General features: G+C 33.7%; 3 protein-coding genes across 4 annotated transcripts; 1 reads left to right on the top strand and 2 right to left on the bottom strand.

The window, feature by feature from the left end:
* LOC109328205 lies at positions 225 to 9,420 on the bottom strand. Its single transcript, XM_019561556.1, has 10 exons — positions 7,886 to 9,420; positions 6,858 to 7,328; positions 6,444 to 6,745; positions 5,123 to 5,845; positions 4,771 to 5,049; positions 4,427 to 4,588; positions 3,374 to 4,312; positions 3,071 to 3,286; positions 1,647 to 1,907; positions 225 to 819 (listed from the first exon to the last, which is right to left on the bottom strand). Exons 1-10 carry the CDS (start codon positions 9,255 to 9,257, stop codon positions 475 to 477), a joined length of 5,070 nt encoding a protein of 1,689 aa, XP_019417101.1. The 5' UTR covers positions 9,258 to 9,420; the 3' UTR covers positions 225 to 474.
* Positions 14,289 to 20,569, top strand: LOC109328120 (14 kDa proline-rich protein DC2.15-like). 2 transcript variants are annotated; one of them, XM_019561415.1, is made up of 4 exons: positions 14,289 to 14,842; positions 17,027 to 17,038; positions 17,619 to 17,621; positions 20,558 to 20,569. In XM_019561415.1, exon 1 carries the CDS (start codon positions 14,347 to 14,349, stop codon positions 14,839 to 14,841), a length of 495 nt encoding a protein of 164 aa, XP_019416960.1. In that variant the 5' UTR covers positions 14,289 to 14,346; the 3' UTR covers position 14,842; positions 17,027 to 17,038; positions 17,619 to 17,621; positions 20,558 to 20,569. The 2 variants fall into 2 exon arrangements, with proteins under 2 accessions (XP_019416960.1, XP_019416961.1); XM_019561416.1 differs by lacking the exons at positions 17,027 to 17,038; positions 17,619 to 17,621; positions 20,558 to 20,569 and adding an exon at positions 18,190 to 18,217.
* Positions 17,397 to 20,310, bottom strand: LOC109328119 (adenine phosphoribosyltransferase 5-like). Its single transcript, XM_019561413.1, has 7 exons — positions 20,146 to 20,310; positions 19,915 to 20,025; positions 19,240 to 19,332; positions 18,797 to 18,946; positions 18,598 to 18,656; positions 18,097 to 18,169; positions 17,397 to 17,609 (listed from the first exon to the last, which is right to left on the bottom strand). The coding sequence occupies exons 1-6, from the start codon at positions 20,234 to 20,236 to the stop codon at positions 18,116 to 18,118; spliced, it is 558 nt and encodes a 185-aa protein (XP_019416958.1). The 5' UTR covers positions 20,237 to 20,310; the 3' UTR covers positions 17,397 to 17,609; positions 18,097 to 18,115.

Here is a 22,849-nt window from a genome sequence, read left to right as displayed (position 1 = left end):
ACAAAAAGGAAAACCCGATAGTAAATTCCGCTCACCCCTAATGAATTTAGATCACGGAACCCTAATTATGAGAAGCAAAAAGGTATGTAACCAGAGGAGAAGGGTTTTCTTTGTTGAATACATATTCAAACTCTATCAATCAAGAATGAAGATCCTTCACTTCTGGCCAGGATAAAATAGATTCAACCACTTCGGCCAACTACGAAGCAATATATAACTGGAAAGGAAACTTGAAAAAAATGCCTGTAATTAATTTTTTTCTTTTTTCAAAAAGAAGTTAGCGCAAATGAGTATAGCATTTGCAACTGATAGTTCCCATTGGATTTGCTTCCTAAATATCTGTAAAGCAAAATTTCACCCACCCTTATAATTTTCGGTCCTGCCTTACCTATCATCATGCTCCAACAGTTCTACCAGCGAAAATGTGGAAGAAATGACTAAAAAAGAATAACATCCTAAGTATGACCCAGTAATTTAAGGGTGGTTAAACCAGGGCCCAAGTGCACCATTCACGTGCCCGTTGCTGTGGATTCCTACCCCATTTGGGACGATAAAGGGAGGCAATCCCACAGCCATTGGGGGCGACGGAGGAGGATATAATACATGGTTGTGCGGGAGATTATGGGGACTCACAAGAGGACTCCCAGCATGACCACCTTTACGCTGTTGAAGAGCATGGATCTGCCTCAGCCCTTCTTCATGAATACGTGATAGAGTTTCCAATTCTTTCATTGATAGAGCTTCCAGACCAGCACCATATAGAGGGGCGTGTCGTGACATTTCCTCCTGGAGTGAGGTCTCAAGTGTGTGGATATATTGCTGCAAGGGAAAAGAAAGGCATTGATTAAGATACCATATTTCTCTCCTAAGTAATATCATAAAAAACAATGTTTTGCAAATACAAGGAACTAAAAGAAGAGCAGTGAGGCAATGTCCACTAAAATTAATAATAAAAATTCTTTAATGTTGTTATCTAACAAGATATTTGTTCAAGTTGGTCCTTCTTGCATTGTGTCTGCCAGGGATTTCCTAGTGATGGTGAGACTAGAGTTAAGGTTAGAGTGTGACGAGAAGACCATTACAATCCCTGGTAAGAAAAGTATATCAAATAGAGAATAACTCAATAGTTAGAAGTGGAGAATTAAACAGGACTTGGAGCTATATGGCATTTTGAAGACAGAACACAATAGTGTCTTTTAATCCATACAATTGACCCCACCGAGATTGAAAGGCTTTCGCTGCTGCTGTTGTAAAGATTTTTTTAAGCCAGATAACATTAGTGGAAAGAGGAAAGAAACAGCCTACTACTGTTACTGGAATGTTCAGCCTGCCTAATATTAACAATATCAAGTCAAACTGGTGATACATATATAAAAAAATACATATATCAACTGCATCCATTTGATTATAGATTCATGGTTAAGAAGTCTGCACGGTAATCAGAGAACAGCAGCTGGCATTGAAAGTAACAAAACAAGTGATATGACATAAAACACAAAAAGTAGTTGAAAAGAGGAAGCAACACAACTGAAATATGCAAGGCATCATTATATGAGTTCAGCATGTAAACATATGAGATGGTAAATAATGACAACTTCTAACTAAAAAACTATAAATAAAAGTACAAGGTCTGTATCAAGACAAACCTGACAAGCCTGCAACTTTGATTCCATGCCATCAATATATGCTTCACACCTAGCAACTTGCTCCTCCTTTTCCCGCTTTTCTCCCTCAGTTTGCCCAACTGTTTGAGTTAATCTACGAACTTCATCTTCAAGTGATTGTCGGATTTCATTCCGAGTAACATTCTCTGTTGCAAATCTTTTCAACTCTTCATCAAATCTCTTACGAGCAGTTTCAGCGTTCTTCAGTCTTTCAGCAAGTGCATTTTTCTCCTTCACTACTTTCTGTACATAATACAAATTGACGTTAACTTTGAACTTGACTCCATAAAACAAATAATGAAAAACTAATCGTCGATGCAGAACCAACATGGAGCATGGCTTCCTTTCCCAGGCACACCATTTTCAAGACTGCTGTGTCAAAAATAAAGATAAATATATATTCTACAGTTTTACATAAGTAGTCTAGTCATTGATGCTTCAGATCCACAGTCCACCAATAAGATTCTATATGACAAGCAGGTAATACAATAACAATCAAACTTTTACCCACTAGGTGGGGTCGGCTACATGGATCGAACGGCGTCATAATGTTCTATCATAAATCATGTTCATCGAACGACGTCTTTCTTAATTATTTCTTTTAATGACAAACAAGTAATGAGAAGGTAAAATAATTCATGTTATTTTATTTTGAGTAATTCAATGAATGAAATAACAGCTTGCTCAAAGGGAGAGCTATTGAGCATGTACACCCTAGATTACAGCCTGGAACCAACTCTCCTCAAGCTGTAAAGTGAAGAGCTTGGAATAAGTTATATTCGTTAACAGTCAACACTACCATGCAACACTAATGAAAACACTTGGAATAAGTTACATACTGCTAGCACACACATGAAAGCACTCTGGGACTAAAGTTTGGACAAAGCATAAATCTCACTAGGAATTTGGGCTGAAATTAATAGTTACATAGAATAAAGAAGATAAGAAGGATTGAACTCCTCCCTAACAGAGGAGTGACCTTCAGGAATTGACAAAAACAATGCATGAGTATTACATTTAGTTTGCCAATATAAGGGTGAAGTTAAGGATAAGAGGAGAGGTAAGAGAAATGGTAAGAACCATGTGTAATCCTTAATCAGAAAAAGTAAGGGTAAAAAAGTTAGTAAATCTGATTCCAAAGCACTAGTATAAAAGATGTAGTTCCTCTCCAGAATTCAGTGTAAAGATGCTTCAGGCTTTGGAAACCCTAGTATATATGCCAAGTCAACGGATAAATTAACTGAGACAGCATATTACTGCTTCCTATTAAATATGCAGACTCATAAAAATGTAAAAATGATCCTTGCAGAATAGTAACATATACCATGTAGCATTTAACATTGGTATAGCTGAGTGCCTTTGTCTTTTCAATAATGTAGGAATTAAAAACTTATTTATTACAATACCTTTAATTCGTCCCGTTTCCGAGATTTCAATTGAGAAAGTTGTGTGTCAACGTCATGTAAACGGTCCTGAAGAACTTTCTTGTCAGCAGACAGCTTTGCTATTTCATCATCCCGCTCTGAGCGAAGCCACTCAAGCTGACTCTCAACTTCTTGAACATTTTCTGATAGCTCCTTCTTTTCCTGAGTAAACCGATCCATCCCAGCCTTCATTTCAGACTGTCCAATCATAAAATGCATCAGACCTAAGTTCTCCAGTAATAACATGAGATAATCACAGTATATGATAACTAAAACATGGAATACCTTGACACGAATGTTTGTGGCCTCAGACTCATTTAGCTTTTGTGATATAGTAGCTTTTTCCCTAGCCATATTGGAAATCTCTGTTTTGCCTTCTTCACGAATGCGGATAATTTCATCTTCACTAGCACATAACTGGTGCCATAGAGCAGCCCGGTCAACATTTGCAAGTTCAGCAACCTCACGCATCATGCTCAAAACAGGCCTAATAATCTCCTGCTCCTCACAGACCAAATTAACCAAGATATCCAAGTCAAAATCTACTTCACGGCCATTATCAGTAGAGCTGGTGGCATGGTCAACAAGGCTCTTCAACATCTTCCCGCGATAAGATTCATTGGCATACCACCTAAACAATATAGTGTAGAGAAGCTTCACAAATGCTTTCACACCTGGATCTCTGGAGAGGGCCAAAGTTTCAGCAAGTCCAAGAACAGAAGTAAAATCATCCCTTTGAACTCCCAATTGCTCACCAGCATCTCCCTCCACCACACTATCTGAATGCTGCAATTTTTCAGAAACATATATGGCATTACCATTGAATCTTTGGGAAAGGCGACTGTCCAATACTAGCGTTACAGACTGAGCATCTATTTCACCTCGAGCTACAGCTCTCTCAAATGTTTGAGATGCTTCAATGGCAAGACAAGGAATAGATAACATCTCAAACAGTATATAAATATCAGAAAAATGGCGACAAGCACGGAAAGCCTGCTCATCAATCACATGCAGACCAGGAGGAGCAATGCCATGTTCACCAAATAAGAAAATCCCACATGGCAGAGGCGTGAAACTGTCACCATTATCATCGTCATGATCAATGTCCCTAAGTATGGTTTCAGCAATGTCACCCCAACTATTTATAGTCTTACTCAAAAAGTCAAGGACACTAGGTGACACTTCAAGACCTAGATTCTTCAGCCTGGCACGAACAGACCTAACCTGCAAAAGAGAAAAAATAATGTTATAAATGCTGCATAAAACATTGTGAAAGATGATACAGTCATACAGGTACATTAAAGAAACATTGTAATTTCAAATTATATTCAAGCTTACTGCTTCTGGTAGGTGTTGACATTGAGATGCTGCTTTGAATATAAAATCTATGGTTGCAGCAAGGGGTTCATCATTTGAGTCTGTCAAAAGCTCAAATGACTGAAACAGAATGCGTTCCCACAGTTCACTGCCACATTCCAGCTGACTAAGAGCCCCAAAAACCTAAGAATAAAAACGATATCAATAGAAGAAAAGCAATACAATCACATTCAGCATCATTTGCTAGTGGCAGAAATGCAACCAAAGTACATCTATAGTTGAAGATTGTATTCCCACGACATTAAATGTATACAATAAAACAATGTAGACAAGGCATCATGGAAAAGAATAACAGTTTATCTCACAGGCATTCGTAGAGCAGGTTCTGCATCAGACTTTTGAAGTCGCTCAAGAAGTGCACATGCAGCCAGTGGGTGTTCGGAATGCTCAACCAATTTGGGCACTAGAGCAACAAGGTCTGCTTGCAAATGCTTGGGAGCCTTGTCCAATACAAGAGCAATTTTTTGTGCAGACTGAGGTCGCCGTCTTGGTTCTCGACAGCCTTGCGGAACAGCCCCATCCAAACCTCTTAGCGAGTTCACAATCAAACCTAAGAGCTCCTCAGACTGTTCTGGCCACTTTGTCTGAAGTTACAAATTCACACAATTAAAACCATTGATGTAAACAAAATCACCTCTTATGAGGACAAATTTGTACCTTTGACCGAAAGGGCGTATTTTCTGAACCAGTGGCAGACGTTTCTGGTGGAGAAATAGGCTGTCCAGGAAGAGCTTTTTCCTGAATACTATTAGCATTTAAATCAGAGCTCTGTACAGCAGAAGTCCTGCTGCTATCTTCAACAACAGAATCCAATCTCTCGTTAACAGGAAATTGAGAAGACACTGTTGCTCCATTTTCTCTATCACATTTGAGTGGAGTAGCAGCTCCACTACTGTCTGGAGAAGGTTTTGAGCTTGCATCAATAGAATCAGCAACAGGATCCCCTTCAGAAGGTTGGCAGCACTCAACCATTATATCCAAGAGTAAATCAATGATTGCTTGCTGCAAAACTTTAACTCCCATCAGCAAATTCATCAAACTTGGGGAAGACTCATCAGTCTTGGTGGCCTTCTTTCCATCCCAAGTACCAGAGAGCTTCGTAGGAAGAAGCAAACGCTTCACTTTGGCAGGATCATCAAGATAAACCCGAAGTCCAGTCAAAAACCCAGCAATTGCACCAGCATCCATCAAAAGTTTCTCTCTCAAAGTAACCTGTGGCTGTGAAGGATTATCTCCACAAGTTATATGAAATCCAGCTCTGGAAAGAAGATTTCTGAAAATATCTTCCTCATCTCCACTTATTCCTTCACTTTCTCCAGAGTCGATGAGCTCATCAGGATCAGTGGTCAATGCATCCTGATCATCATCTGAAGCTAAAACCTGTACATTAAAGCCTAAATTAAAAGAGCCAGGTGCAAAATCCCATTAAGAACAATAACAACTTAATACAACAAGTAGCTGTAATAACATTATCACAAAGACTTCACACCATAGGACAAGTTACAAGGTAAAACACATTCACTTTTTTTATAATAAAAAGAACATATCACCATAATTATATCACATGCCTTTGATATGGGATAGAAATATGCTTACAAGTTTTATTGTGCATTAAGAAGTTCAAGGGATGCAAGATTATGAACTGAAGCATTAATCAACTTCTGTAACTCACTAACTTGTGAGTCACTTATCAGCTATTTCCATGCATCTTATCAGAGCAAATAGCGAGCAAAAGTTCCAAGGAAGAGGCCATATTTTAAAATAGTGACACATCAAAAGCACAAGGGCCACAGATGGATAGATAGATAGCCATGCATATACACAGTCTTGTATCCAAAGTCAACCTACAGACAGCAGCAGGACATAGAAACAACAAAGAGAGAGTACATTCACTATTTATTTATCACTTATCAATTAATCAATTTAAGTCCAACACTACAGGGTAACATACAGTCTTGGCAATCCTGTAAGATCTTACCTCTAAGTCTGAAAACTCAAACCAAGGGCAGCAATCCAATATTTCACATACAAATACAACAGTATCACGGACCAGACACCCAGCATCTGCTTCTAACATATCAGACACCTTCATGAATTGCAAAACAGAATTATTCCATGTCTTCGTACATATAGAAGATTCTTTCCACACTGTCTTGGCCGGGGTTTTCTGATTAACAATAGCCATCCTATATTTGACCCAGAAGTTTTTGTCGGGATCACTAGCGACAGCCTGGTCACTCTCCAAATAAATACATATAGTATCAAATGACTCGTATACACCTGTGCCATGGAATCATAAACTTTGAGTCAAAAAACAAGAATGTAAAAGTTTGCAGTTACTACTTCTAGTGAATACAATGCAGTAGCAATATATTGGTAATAAAACACCTACCAATCCGAAGTTCACATCCACCAGCCTGAAAGAACTTGCTGAAGATTTTTCTAGACTCCATTATTTCCTTAAAAGACAGAAAATTCTCCACTTTCCATGTAAAAGAACTTCTTTTCTCACAGCTATCAAGGGAACCATTTCTGCTTAACTCAGAATCATGACCAGTAAAATCCTGCATTATAGATGTCTCTTTCAATATAAGAACTTCAGCTGAGAATATGACAGTATCCTGGAGAAGAAAACCTGAGTCTTGATCAAAGAGACTTGTAAGTGTCACGAATTCACGCCAGCCCCAATCTTTCGCAGATTTGGAGTAGCGGTTCTGAGATTCCTTGGTCACAGACTTATCCTCCACCTTCTGGTTCACAACTGATAAACGATGACTAACAAAACAACTCCAGTCACTGGAAGTATTTCTTGAATCCGTAACTTCAAGAAATAGTGAAAGGTGGCATGGTGGCTGAGACTGCCCTGGTAGCACAAAACCACAGAAAATGTGATCAGACTATTTTTTTCATCACAGCCTACGCATCTTTTCAAGGTATTAAGTGCTGGGACCAAACTGTATTCATGCAGTGAAAACCAAGATCTAGATTATCATCTATTTTCATGGTTGATGTAGCAACTACATATTCTACATTATTGTCCCAAAAGACATATAAAATGCAACAAGTATGCTCCTTCAATTCAATCAATATGGGTGACAATACCAATACTCTTGCAAAAAAATCATGTCTAATGGAGTTGCTGAGTACCAACTTAATAATAACAAGATAGAAAAACTCTGTTAGTTAACTATAGGCCTAAACAAATAAAAAAAGGGCAGCCCAATGCACAAGGCTCCCACTTAGTGGTGTCTAAGGAGGGTAGATGTACGTAGGCGGAGAGGCTATTTCCAGGATTTGAACCAGTGATCTCATGGTCGCTAAGCAATAACTTTATTGTTGTGTCAAACTCACCCTCTTTCCTAAACAAATAATAAACAGAAGAAAAAATTATAAGACTTGTAGAGCAAGAAAATGGCATACCTCTGGGATAAACAATAAGGCGACAATCCCGATTACCGATCTGAAACCTCCTGCTCTTGATGCAAAGACCTGTAATCTTCCTCTTCTTCAGTAAATCCTTCAACCTTGTAAAATTCTCAATCCTCCAAGTGAACTTTCCGATATGGCCATCTGACTTCCTTGCCCCACCCACATTTCTCCCTGCAATTGCAGCCCCATTCTTAGAGAAGCTACTAAGCTCCTTGATCACGTGAAACGAAGTACTAAAAACCACAGTATCATCCACTATAAACCCTGAATCCGTCCCAATAAAATCTGACATCTTCATATAATCATTCCACCCCAAGCTGGTATTGTCGCCACTCTTATTATCAGCTGCGAACCGCCCATACGAATCCCTATGCATGTGATTCGAACCTGGCTTCTGGTTCAACACAGACATTCGAAACAAACACCAGCAACTCCTATCAGACAATAACACAGTCTTATCAGTATCCTTACTTTCCAAACACATTGAAAGATAATCAACCCCATTCACCGAGCTCTGGTACACACTGATCCTTAAATTACACTCCCCAGCAGGAAAAACCGGACTCATTATCTTCTGTGTTCTGATCATATCCTTAAATAAAGTGAAATTATGCACTTTCCAAGTAAATTTCCCACTCAAAACATCAGACACAGGACTCCCAACCACAGAGGAGGTGGATGACGACGACAATGACAACGACGATTGCAACTCATTGTTATCACGAGTGAAATTAACAGACTCGTTGATAATAAGAATATCAGCAGTTATCAAAACAGAATCATTATTAAACACAAAACCTAATTTCGGATCAAAAACAGTAGAAGATGGTGTGAAATCGCACCAACCGTGCGATTTCTTCTTACTGGAGAATCGGTGCCAGGAATCACGGTGAATCGTTTTGGAATCGTCGGCAACGTTAACGATTGCGAGACGGTAGCTCGCGAAACAGTCCCATTTCGACGACGACGTTCCGCGAGGGTCCATGATTTGAAGGTAGATGGAGATATAACCAGGAAGAGCTTGTGAATCACCCTTAGGATATATAAGAAGTCGACAATCGTAACCGCCAACCTCAAAATACTTGCTCCACAGTGCCCTAGCTTTTATCCTCGGGAAATTCTGCACCGTCCATCGGCACACGACGGAGTACTCGCCGCGACGTTCAAGGGCGATAGTTTCCTGCGCAGCGGCGCCACTTCCTCCGTCTCGCGACGATACTGTAAGGTCCTCGGTCGCGGCGGCGGAGGTGGAGGCAACTACGGCGGACTTGTGGTCCGATGAAGGTGATGATGATGTGGAAGCATGCGATTGGTCTGGTGCAGAAGATAGAGATGAAACTGCCACAGAGGAAGTGTGATTCATTTTGATTTTATTGGAGTTTGTGATATTCTTGTTTTTGCAGTGTGGTTCAGTTATATATGAAATGAATGCTGAAATTGAAATTCTAAGAGAATGCAAAAGGGGCACATAGAGAAAGGTGAAAGATGTGGTAGAATAAGGTTTGGTTTAAGTTTTAGACAAGTGGGCGTAGAATAGTAATCTTGCGCCTCTTCTTCTTTTATTGATTGTAACTATGTGGCGCATCATAGTAATCTTGCGCCTGCTCTTCTGCTTCGGCCTTTCATTTTGTTGGTTGTGTTCAGATTCGGGAGAAGATCGGCGTGTTACTTAACTTTTGCAGTTTTTGGCCGTTGGATCAAGGGATTGAATATAAATGGTAAATATCAAAAAGAAGAGTTTGCCAAAAAATAAGTACTATATATATATAATGTTATCTTATAGTATTTTGGAATGAAAAGAATAACTTAATTGATGGTTTTTCTTTTTTCATTCAATGAAGGGGAAATGAGGGCACATGATTGAGCTCTTTAATTTGAGATGTTTTTTCATCTATGACTTATATGTGACTTGAACTTTGAATAAGGAAAAATGAAAGGAAAAAAATGAATATTTCATAGTTATCTTATATTTCATGATTTTCTTATCTTTCATTTTCATACCCTTCAATCATAGTTTTCAAATAAATTCTTAAGGTGTGAGTAAAAAAAAATAAAATATGTGGTGACTAAATAAAGAAAATAAAGAATATTTAAAACCAAAATATTGAGAAAAGGAATTAATTAAAATTAATGATGTAGAATACAGATTCACTAATATTATATACTTTATTCATTTCTGAACTATAAAATTAATGATGTAAAATACAAATTCACTAAAATATCTGTAATAACTTTTTTATTTTAACAATTAATTCCCACCATAAATTTGTACCATATATAAAAATTTGAGAAAAAAATGAGTAGAAGTTAAGAACCATTATTGTTGACTTTTTAATATCTACGTGATTACTCTATGCCTCCTTAAAAAATAGAAAAACATAATAATCCCAAAAAATATCAAACATGTGGCTAGTTGGTATTTTTAAAATTTTGTATGACTAAATTCATGAGGTGTTTTAGTCTCTACTAGATTATATTAATCATATTCAGATTTTAAATATTAATTTTGATTTTTATCTTTTTAAGCATCAATTTAATAAGAAAATTTACAATGACTAAAGTAAATAGTTACTTATAGCACAAACCAACAAATCGTTGGTTTAGTGGTGTAAGCATGTAGGGCTTCGCTAGATTTAAGAAATCATAAAATATTAAAGATTTAATTCTTATGAAAAATATTTGTTAAAGAGAATAATCATAAATTTTAAAAGAAAATAGTTTTTATCCAAAAGGTAAAAAATATTATTGGTAGTTCTAAAAAAATTTCGTTCCCACGTTTTACTTATATATGAAGTTTCCAAAACTTTGCTCTACATAAGGCCCATTGGAGATTGATTAATCTTGCATGAGTGTCCTTAGTCCCTATGGATCTGACCTATTGTTGGTCCATGGGTTGATGAGTTGAAGCCCGTGAGTCCATCAGCTGGACCAAAACAAATGGCGGTATATATAATATATTAGATAGTGCCACCAAATAAGAAAATTTTTTATGGTTTGCGAATGAGGTAAAAAATATATGTTTTTATTTTATAAAAATAGAATAAAATATAAAATAATGTGTAACCCAAAAATATGAATAAAATTTGTGTTTATTATTGGTTTGTCTTGTAGATATTATTGGCTCAAGCAGAAATATTGCCAGCTTCAAACCAACTTTTTCTACTACTTATTTAGATAATAATATATGTCTATCAATAAAACATGGATAACACGTTTTTTCTAACCCAAAAATGTCATTCCACTTGTTTTAATTGGTTGAGAATTAATTATTTCGATCAACAAAGTAATATTTAATAATCTTTCTAACCAATAAGGGAGATATAGTGACATCCCTAAAATATGTAATAAAATGTTAGATAATATTAGGATTTACGTTTTCCTTTAACAACAAACAATGTGTATATGGGTACATTTCAGAGAATAAAGTATAAACATAACCATTGATTAAAAAATTAACCTTAGATGAGCTGAATCCATTTTGAGATATATAGTTTTCACCATATCCTATATTAAATTGTTAAAAAACATAATTATGTTGAGAAGGACAACGTAAGAAAAGAAGTTTTATTTTTGGGTTGATATTGTTGAAAATAGGATAAAATTTTCCATCAATCCATCCTTAAATCCTAAGTTCCTCACAAAGATGTGACAAGGATTTGTTGTCACAAACTCTGTCCCAAATCCTGTCCCATACCAAACATATTATATCACGTTAGTTAAAAAAAATTAAATATTTAGAACTTTATCAATTTTACTTTATTATGATTGGTCAGAGACGTGGTTGGGAACATGTTTGGGGACAGCCAATCCTCATACACAAACATGGGGACAGTAGAGGTTGGGACACCTTCTAAGGATGCCAATTTCGTTATCCATTGTTGTTGCCCTCGACGTGTAGAAATTGAGGCAGCTACTTAGGCAAGTGTCGTTGCTCCTCATAATATATATGACTTGTTGTTTTGATAATGGTCATGACTCATGGAACTAGACAAATTAAGTATCTAGAAGTCACCAACTTTTTATAATTTAAAAAGGTATTTATAGGCTGGGAACCACGGATAAAATAGAAAATATCCCATGCTAATCTTTTATTCATCCTTTTCTCTCCACTTTTTTAACATATTTAATTTTCTAAAAGATGAACAATAATCAAACATTCGTTTTACTAGATGACATTTCTTTTATAAATGGAGCGATATTATCAAATCACAATGTCACTGCAAATATGACATTAAATCAATAAAAAATAAATCATGCAAATATGACTAATTTCACTACAATGTAAGAATTTTTACAAAAATGTTTGAGGGAGCTAAATCAACAAATTTGTCGGGTTAAAATGGTCAATTAAATAGCTACGGTTGTGGAGGCATGCAAAAAGTTGAAGATCTCTGATATTCATTGGTGTCCCCAATGGTATACCAAGGTAATTACAATGTATTACTTAAGTAAAAAATTATAAAAAATATAAATTAATATTTTATATTATTTTGGGAAATACTATTGATTTAAGATATGATGATATGATCTTTTTGGGACAGAATATCTTTATCCACCAAAGGGATAATCCTACTTTGCTGTGCTGGATCACAGCGGTAGATGTAAAAGTAAAGTTAATCAATGGCCTATACTATGACACGCCATAAAAATATATTATTCTTCTATCAAATAGGCATAAACAAAAAATTGCACCGATGATGATTTTTGTTATAAGATAAAGTTTTATTAAAAATGAAGAGCTCATACAAGATAACAGTTACTGCAATGTATAATTCACTTGCCCAAATTATATACAGATTCCATAAAAGAGGATTAATGAAATAAGACCATCTTAACACCCTGACCTATTCTATTTGAACATAATTATCACATTGAAGAGGAAAACATCAACCATCACTTTATATTCTTCTAATATCAAGATATCCCATAAAATACCGATGATAAACCATTCTAATTTTCTAGAGTTGTACATGCTGCAAAAAAGAGATAAACCACCCACAAGGAGAGTTATCTGGAGTAACAGTACAAAAATAAAATAGAGTTTGAGTTCCATAGGAACCAAGGCATATTGATATGTTTATATCGTCCTTTAATCCAAATTCATGACTTAATATGAAGTCTTCCATAAGACTTCCTTGTTAAAAAATGTTGAAAGATGTTGTGAAAAAAAGTAAAAAAATTCACACATCTAATATCTTAAATTTATATCTTAAACTTTTGTGTTAAGATATGATGTAACGCCTATTTATATTGTTTTTTACTTAGTTTATCATTAATGGAGAGACAAGTATTTTAAAAAACAAAGAGAAATGTAACTTTCAATGATATATTTATCCTTTTGATTGTAATAAAATTACACTTTTCTCCATTAATAGAAAGATCTTTGTTTATCTGAACTCGTAATAAATGAGGGAAGGGGTAGACTTGTTTTGATTTATTTCTTTTCTTATGAAGTGACACCATTAGGAACCTTGATGAAGTTTAATTTTAGATCCGCGGTTGTGATTAGAGCACAACATAATCATGTTTTTAGGAGAGGATATAGTCTTTCATATGGAATAAAAACGTGGAATGATATAATAATAATAATATTAATAATATTAATAATAATGGAGTAATGGACTACATAATACATCGCGTGAAGAGATACATTAATCATTCCAACCAAATCATCTTAGTTAATGACACATTAATTACTTAATTAATTATGAATTTGTGATCGAGACAAGTGGTCACATAATATCTCAATTCATTACACTCTACGAGTAAAAATTAAATAGGTCATTGTCAGCCCTTCTATTTTTAATTTTTTATTTCTCCCATAATGCACATATAAGCCAAAGCTGGCCTTTTCAAGCTAAATAAACTACACGTGAAATTGTGATTCTTTAGCCTTCACATAATCAACAACCTTCAAAATGTTATCACTTCCGGTGGAACGAGAGCCTATAGTATGCTATAAAGTAAGAATTTAATTTTATGTATTGATAATATAAAGTTTTTTATATTATTAGTAGATCATTCACTATTGATTTGTATTGTTTTTATATGAGAATCAATAATGGACGATTTGCTGATAACGTAGAAATCACTTACACTCCACAGTTTATTTACTAAAATTGAAATATAGTTTATAGCAAACGCACCTTCCTACTCTTTGAAAAAAAATCTGTTACCAACTACGAAGTATCACAATCTGGGTAAATGAGATAATATAATAATCTCTAAGTAGCTATGAATAACCATTACCGACTAAACATTGGAATCCATTTTTTCACAAGTATACAAAAAGATAAAACTAGAACGTTACGTTATCACATTCTTCAGTACTCTATCTCTCTTCCACTCAATCAATTTGCAACATGCACCTTACAATTTTCCTTTAAAAAGGACCCTATCTTACCTAGCATTTTCATTCAACAACAATATTTGCATTTGCAACCTAGCTAGCCATGGCTTCTAACAAAGTCATTTCCACCATTTTGGTTCTTTATCTCTTTGCTTACTTAACATTCATTGAAGCTAATTGCCCACCACCAACACCAACACCAACACCAAAGCCAACACCACCAACACCAAAACCAACACCACCTACACCAAAACCAACACCACCTACAACCAAACCTCCTCCTTATGTTCCACCAACACCAACACCACCAACTACTACTATTACTCCACCACCACCCCCACAAAAATGTCCCAAAGATACCTTAAAGCTAGGAGCATGTGCTGACCTATTAGGCCTTGTTAACATTATCATTGGAACTCCTCCATCAAGCAATTGTTGTGCATTGATTAATGGGTTGGTTGATTTGGATGCAGCACTTTGCTTATGCATTGCTATTAAGGCTAATGTGCTTGGAATCAACCTGAATGTACCTGTTACTCTCAGCTTGATCCTTAGTGCTTGTCAGAAAAATGTTCCAACTGGTTTCCAATGTCCATAGGCCAATGTTTATGTTGTCTTGCATGCATGAGAGAAACTTTTAGATAACCATAGTGATGTGGTTGTGTTTACTTAATAATTATTGCTCTCTTTTGTAACTTTGTCACCATCCACTTTTCTATTCTTGCCTGCGTTTTACATTATTCTTGTTGTTATTTTTGTCTGTGGAAATCATTGTAATTGGCTAGTTTGTGTGAACACTCTGTTCTATAGAGTTTATATCATGTTTCATCATATTACGAGTTAGGCAAGTCTTTTTGCCTGATTGGTATTGTTTTTTTACCTCTATGTAACTATGAAAAGTTGTGTTTATGTTTTTTTAATGAGCTATGTTATTGGTACAAGTACGTTAAAAAGTAGTTATATGAAAGTTGCTGGTATTTTTTATAGGTTTTCTATAATGTGTTATAATTATCAACCCCACAACTTTTATATTAACGAGAGATAAGAAATCTGGGTAATTGTACTTCTCTACTTTTCGTTCTTTTAATATAGAAGTTATAAGAGTTAATAAATTAAGACTAAATTGAGACAAATAACATAATTTCTTAGAATATTCCCTCATACAAATAACATACTTAATGTTGTATGATTAAAAACTCAATATTAAGTAAAATATCTTCTAGGTAATATTTTGCCATACACATAAACTCTGAGTTTGGATACTGTAGAAATCAATACTAAGTTAGAATTGTGATATATGAGAAAGTTGGAATTAACTGTCAACATTTTTAAATACAAAATAATATATTTTTAAATCAATTAATTCAGGAAAAAAAAACATATTCTCTATTCCTCTTCACCACAGTTTAACAAAAGAGATACATAAATCCATGTACATTATTCTCATATATATATATATATGTCAAATGTTTTTGTTCAAATGAGGGCCTATATCATGCCACCATCCAATGAAATATCACAAAGATGCAACTTTCATCCTCTTCAAAAATATAACAGCAATGAATAGAAGGTTTCAAAATTGACTCATAAGATATTTGACTAAAACTTTAATTTGACAAAGAGCGAGGGATTGTTGAAGTTTAGCATCTATAAACAAAAGCTACAAACCTTACAAAAAATTAGATAAAAAAAATATTACAATAAAGAATGACACTTCTGCTTCCCTAATGGTACTGCAAAATATATTTCACAAGTTTCTTCTTACCACTTTCTTTAATTTTGTTGCCTCAATGTTGAATTTGTTTTCAATTAGGGAAATGTGGTTTTATTTAGAGGAATATGTTTAAAATTTTAACGGTTGAGACATGTTATAATCCTAATTAAGAATGGACCTCTCCAATAATAAAAAGATCTAGATTCATAAACTCTACAATTATATGAACCTCAATATAAAAGATGGACCTACACATTGAAAAATTATTATAAATTTATATAATATAATATATTAACTTCATTTCCAAATTATCATTCTAAATCTTATATTAAAAGTAAGTACTTGAAAGTTCAGTAGTGAAATATAAGATATGAAAATGATTGTTATGATTTATAATTTTTTTATTTAAAAATAATTTAAAATTTGAACTATTAATATTTTGCCATACACGTGATTTAATTTTGCCGACAAATCTAGCACTTTAAGACAAGTTATATTGAGTAGTCCAACATAGTAAGAGAGAATAAATGAATAATATAAGAGTAATTTTGTGTAAAAGCAAAAGTTTAAGGATGAGACTAGAATATATGTTTGATCCAATATTGGGTGTCCACTTAGGAGAACGGAACAAAGTCCATCACTTATTATAATTTGATTGGGATTATTACTATTGAAGATGAATATAGGAAAATCATGAATTCATTATGAACGAATACTTTTAATCTATTAGCAATATCTGATGAACAGATTGACATCTTACTGGAGCACATTTTTGTTGCAGAACCAATAATGATATTCAATTGTTGTTGGATTGCAACTACACAAATACAAATCATCTGTCCCAGAAATATATCTTAAATCATATTTCTTTCAATAAAATTGTGTCACCTAATAAACATAATATATGTTTAATATATGTCCACCTATCTGATTCCTTTAATTGTAGCTAATCAAATATTATAAAGTTCCGATATATCTATATCTTCAACCTGTATTAAAATAATACAAGTATTAAGTTTTATATTTCTGCAATTTCCACTATGAAAATTTCATTTCAGTTTCTTTATCCATACAAATTTCAGCTGAGGTGGTGTTTATTCTCAAAACAGAGTTTATATGTAAATAGTCATTTCATTAACAGTTTAAGGCAAAAACACTAATCACTACTAAGATATCTATCTACAGTATCCTCAAATGATTTCAGGTTCAAGGTGGTGGTTAAGGTATTTTCAAAATTGGATTTAAAACATTGATATTGCATATAAATTTCAGTGCATAATCTTTTAACAGAATTATAAATGTGGACTGGTGAATTATGTAGCTATACTTGTAAGTAAATCTTCCGTTATTTTAAATCTCTCAATCTCTATTTAAAACTGGAAGAAGAGAAATGAGGTAATAAATTGATAATATATATTTATTATTATTAATTTATTTATTGTGAGGAAAATGTATCCTCGATAATACCTGTTCTTGTACAAGTACAATAAAATAAAGATATGCAGGTGAGAATGGACCCCATAAAAAGATATTAAGGGGATATTTGACAGGATGATCTTTTGCTGAAAACTTAAGGATCACATTATGGCCAATGATTGATCAGATAAAATGTCCTTTTGTATGCCAGCAGAAGAAGAATATTAACATCACATCTGCATCAGAATGTTTACATTTAAATGCTTAATTAATAATAGTGGGCAAACTAGTACAAGTCTAATGATAATAATATACAAGAATGATAGACATCACAAAAGTGTAAATATAGTCCATTTAATTAAAAGTAAAAAATAAAAATTAATATTTTATAAAGTTTGATAGGATAGTAACATAATAATAGAAATTTTTTGAGACAAAAATTCTTATCCAATCCAATGAGGAACAAGGAAGCTACATTTTCATAAACCATATTGGTTCCTCGTACAGTTACAAATAAAAAGACACAATCAACCATGGGAAGCTAACTCTTGAACCAGTTTAACCTTTGATAAAAGGACTAGTACGATTCAACCAGCATTAAAAAAATATAGATATTAGGAATCTGTTGACATTGTGAGAGACCATGGAGCAAAATGAATATAGTTACTGGGAATGGTGTTTATATGCAAGTATATAATCACTGTTTGAAAAATTGTGGCGTACCTCAAATACTTTCATCTACTCAGCGGGGCTCAATAAGTACATAAAGCGGTTTTCCGATAGGACTGCACTGTCCCTGAAAGAGAACGCTAAATAATTCACATTTCATACAATTATTTGAAGATTTTTTTTTTTAACATTGTTTCCGTCCTTATGACTGTTAGACAAGACTGTGACTGAGGAGCTTCCAACTATCATGAAATTTCATAAGTCTTGAACTAAAACCTTGAGACATTAGTTCTATGAGTTTTTTCTACTTATAAACTTTTTCATTCCTCCCGCATATCCAATATGGGAGTTCGCACTTGAATAAACCCAACGGTTACCATCTAGAAATTACAACAGCTAAATGACAAATTGAGTTGCTTTGAATCAAGTCTAAGGGATCTTGATAGACAAGTCTCTTTCCATTGTTTTATAAAAAAGATGACATAGTACATGAGAAAAGAAAATTCTGATAATTAGCAAAATAAACATGAACGAAAGCTCAAGTTTAGTCATTACCTTAACATCAGGTACACCAATCACACAAGCACATTCCACCACTTCAGCCCCAACACGTTCTACAAAATAAATTGAAAAGAACCATATAGCTTACTTGGAAACACATACGTTGAACAAATACGAGTCAATTCAAGAAGCAAGAGAAAAGAACATAGACCAAAACAATTACAAGTCAAGAAATGAGGTAGGAAATAATCACCTAGAAGTTTTATAGCTGCTTTCAGAGTTCCACCTGTAGCTACCAAATCATCAATGACTATGGCTCGCTCACCGGGCTGCACAGCGCCAACATGAAGCTCCAAACAATCAGTTCCATATTCTAGATCATATTTTTCTGAAATTACCTCACCTAAAAATGAAGCATGTCAAAGTTTAGGCATAATGTGAAGGCTAATTCAGAATTCAAACACGTAGTTTAAATAGATATACATAAAATAAAATGGTGGAAATACTTATAGAAGGGAGCACATCTCCATATTTTGTATGCGATTATGATTGGTTAAAAAAATATTTAATAATTAAATTTTAACTTTTCTCATCAATCACATGAGACATGGAGTCACATAAAGTGTGGGACAACAAATGTTTACCCTTTCTAGAATTTGATCTAAATGATTAATATTGAACATGGGAAAGGCATACCTGGCAGCTTGCGAGGTTTGCGTAGAGGAACAAACTTTGCACCAATTCTCAATGCAATTGAGGGACCAAACAAGAATCCCCTCGCTTCATTTCCTACACGCAGTAATAAAATCCAATAAAATGAGATCGTGTCCCACATTGTGTCACCATTGGTGTCCCCACAAATTATAATATATCATTTAGTTAAATAAAAAAATCATAAAAACATAATTGTGTTAATTGATGTAATTTAATTGGATAAAGATATGAAGAAACAAAATTTCTTCTTGGAACATATAATCTTTTTTCATATTACAAATAATGTCGTCATAAGGCTAAAAAAACACGTGACAACAAAATATTCATCAACCATGATTTTAATTTATTTTTCAATGAAAAATTAAAAAAATATCTTTCTCTTCACTCCAAAATGTTTACAGTACTGTTACCAAATGGTACCAACTTAAACAAGGGAAAATAAATCTCGAGTATTGCCAAAAATACGATATAGAAAATGAGGAGTATAAATTTGCAATAAGAAATGAAAGAAAGGGTTTGAATTTTGAAGTTAGTAGATGAAGATGGCAAAATGGAACTCAATAAACGATATAAAATTGAAATAAAATAATCCCGAAGGGTACAAAAATGCTTTTTTAAAATAAAAAAGTAGAAGCAACGAAGAGAAGAGGACAGTACCGGCAACAACGGAAATATGCATGTCTCTATAACGTTCGACAAATATATCGATCGTGTCTTTGAACGCCTTGTGATCCAACAACAATGTAGTTATGTCTTGAAACATTATACCTGTAATAATTTTCCATTTATTTATTTCATTTAAGAAAGACCAAACACAGAAATAAAAATAAAAAAATGTGAATGCAGAAAAAGAAGAAGTGTTAGGTAGCATTATTATAAAATGAAAACCTTGTTTAGGGAAGTGAGGGACAACTCTTATTGCTTGAGAAATAGATTCAAGCCTTGGGTCACCCTTTAAGCCATTCTCTGCAGCGAACATTTTTTTATTTTCTTTCTTCTGATACTGCTTTTGCTTTCAATCTCTCTGTGTTTTCTGTTTTGACCAGTTTATGTAGTAATCAGCAAAAGGGCCTTTTTGTGTGTATTTTTCTCTTTTCTGTGGGAGAGGCAAACTAGTGGTTTTATTTTTAATTTTTAATACTGTGGATACTTGTTCTAGATTTTTTTTGCCTTTTTCCCCTTTATATATATCACCCGGTCACTTTTCTGCGAAAAATCTATATACCAATAGTAGAATCTTTTTTGTTTTATACTAGTTGTTTTTTTGTCTAAAATCTGAACACTTTGTATGATATACTAGAGTTTCTCTATTCTAGCTAACTAACAAAAAATCTAACATTTTTATCTTATATTAGTTTGGTGGATATTTTTTTACATTTAAAAAATAATTTTATTTTTTTCTTTGCATTTTCTATGGAACCAAAAAACAAAATATATAATAAAACGTTTATTTCTTTTTATTTTATTTTTTTCTTATATCAAACAAAAATGTACTAAATTTGTTGAGGTTTATAGTAATAGTTGAGTGAAAATTAGTAACGATTGTTTAGTAATAGTTAATATGTTATGCCGGATCAATATCATTAAATATTAATATTGATTTAGTTTGAAATAAAGTTTAAGACAAAAGATTTGATTTAGTAAGAGAAGAGCAGGGAAAAGTGGAATTGTTGCAGCCTTTTGTTGGATTTTCCGTACGAGGAGACATAAGGAGAGGGTGTACTATTCCCTTGCACGCGAGGGAGGGAGTACTATAATTATAAAACCATAATAACATCATCATTAAATACCTTTGTCACATCTAAAAGATCACCATGAATCCTTTCCCATATTCCAAACCTTTTTCACCGTCGGGCGTTGGTTTAAGTGGTACATGTTTGATTTCCCTTAAGTAAAAACCTGGCTTCAAATCTTGTGAATAAAAAAAACACCCGTTAGGAGTATTACCTGTAATGTTCCCAGCTCAGACAAAATTATCTCTAGTACGAGGATACATGTGGGAAACAAAACAAAAAAATATTCCATCACCCAATTCATTCTCTTCCCACAAAAACTTTGGAGATAACCAACCCTTCATATTTACATATTAATCATAATTTAATAACTTATTAAATTGTGGATCACTCCACCAATTTATTTTCTCTTCTTTTCCTCCTATTTCGTTAATCTTTTTCATCAAGTTGTTGGCTTAGTGGTGTAAGACCATACTATATTTTTAGAATGACCAAATGTCAAAAGTTTAATTTCTATGATTGACACTTGTTTGGAGACGCAATCATGCATTATAAGATGAATTAGTTTCATATAAAAAAGATGGGAAATATCATTGATAGTATAAAAAATCATTTAAAAATCTACATAGTTTAAAAAAATATTAAATAACGTAGAATATTGTACAATTAGAATGTTTTAAAACTCATTTGTCATTTGGAATGAGATTCTCCAATATAAAGTATAATAAAGAGAGAAATATATTTCTTTAATTAGATATAATATTAAATCTTAACTATTAATTTAATTAAATAATAATATTAAATTTAGACTATTAAAAAAAATAGTGTCATGTGTCAGAATCTAAAATCTGTGTCAAATACGGGAGAGAATCTCGGCTACCATAGCCTATACCATCTTTTGATATATCTCTTCTGATCTTCTCTATACTTTTTACGTTAAAGAACAAGATGTGGGAGGATCATCTTCATAATAAGATCAATCAAACTGTACATATTTTTGCTAATTGTGATGCTTACCTAAATATGACTTTATGACTTATGGGAGATTCCAAGGATATATTTCCCATTTAAATAATCCAAGCTAAGGTTTCAATATTTAGTGGCATATCTGCACCATTCATATAACGAATATTTAGATAGTGACATATCAGTTAGTCCAGTGTGGCTTAAAGGGACCTTCCATTCTACCGTTATTAATCTTCCATTCGTTGTTTCGGATAACAATGGTAACTAGTTGAAGAATGATACAATGATAATGTATAAAACTTATACAACGTAAATACACAGTCATGTGATTGTGATGGTTTTGGATATTGTTAAGGCTAGGGACCCGTTTATTGCAAGTGCATGATTTTGCTTATCAATTGCTACATTTTATATGCGGGTGTGGACCTCCTACTATGTGATGGAAAGATGCATTAACTTTTTTTCTACCAGTATCCTCACACTGGAGACAATTATGTCCGAATCGGAAATATTCATAGATATGTGGGGCTAACTCTTCTAGCGGACATTTTTTTCATCCACAAGACTCGAACCTGATACATTGCTTAAGGGAAATCAAACATATATCACTTGAACCAACGCTCGTTGGTAAGACGCACCATCTTATTACACCTAACCTCCAACTAAATCTTTTAATTTTGCACTTTTTGGCTAATCATGACTTGAAAGATACTCCCTTGGTGCTTTTGTTTGTTTAATGACAATTATCCAACATTACCTTAACAACCAAATAGATACTATGATGATATGAAGATTCCTTTAATAGTTTATATACCCTAGATTTAATGATTTTTATTTATCTTCTCCCCTTTTACAACTTTATCGCATATGGGGTTTAAAATTAAAACGTACAA

Source organism: Lupinus angustifolius, chromosome LG15, assembly GCF_001865875.1.
Source record: "Lupinus angustifolius cultivar Tanjil chromosome LG15, LupAngTanjil_v1.0, whole genome shotgun sequence".
Taxonomy (NCBI): domain Eukaryota; kingdom Viridiplantae; phylum Streptophyta; class Magnoliopsida; order Fabales; family Fabaceae; genus Lupinus; species Lupinus angustifolius.
Note: the sequence above shows the minus strand (reverse complement) of the source record. Positions and strands in the feature narration are given on the sequence as shown.

What these genes read in the sequence shown, in the direction of transcription:
- LOC109328119 (XM_019561413.1), bottom strand. Translation starts at nt 20,236, where the DNA reads ATGTTCGCTGCAGAGAATGGCTTAAAGGGTGACCCAAGGCTTGAATCT. An exon ending in GCATATTTCCGTTGTTGCCG is followed by an intron (nt 19,333 to 19,914) that starts GTACTGTCCTCT and finishes TACTGCGTGTAG; the next exon opens with GAAATGAAGCGAGGGGATTC. An exon ending in TTGGTGTACCTGATGTTAAG is followed by an intron (nt 18,170 to 18,597) that starts GTAATGACTAAA and finishes GTTCTCTTTCAG; the next exon opens with GGACAGTGCAGTCCTATCGG.
- LOC109328205 (XM_019561556.1), bottom strand. Translation starts at nt 9,257, where the DNA reads ATGAATCACACTTCCTCTGTGGCAGTTTCATCTCTATCTTCTGCACCA. An exon ending in TGGATGTGAACTTCGGATTG is followed by an intron (nt 6,746 to 6,857) that starts GTAGGTGTTTTA and finishes TCCATGGCACAG; the next exon opens with GTGTATACGAGTCATTTGAT. An exon ending in TTGAGTTTTCAGACTTAGAG is followed by an intron (nt 5,846 to 6,443) that starts GTAAGATCTTAC and finishes TTTAATGTACAG; the next exon opens with GTTTTAGCTTCAGATGATGA.
- LOC109328120 (XM_019561415.1), top strand. Translation starts at nt 14,347, where the DNA reads ATGGCTTCTAACAAAGTCATTTCCACCATTTTGGTTCTTTATCTCTTT.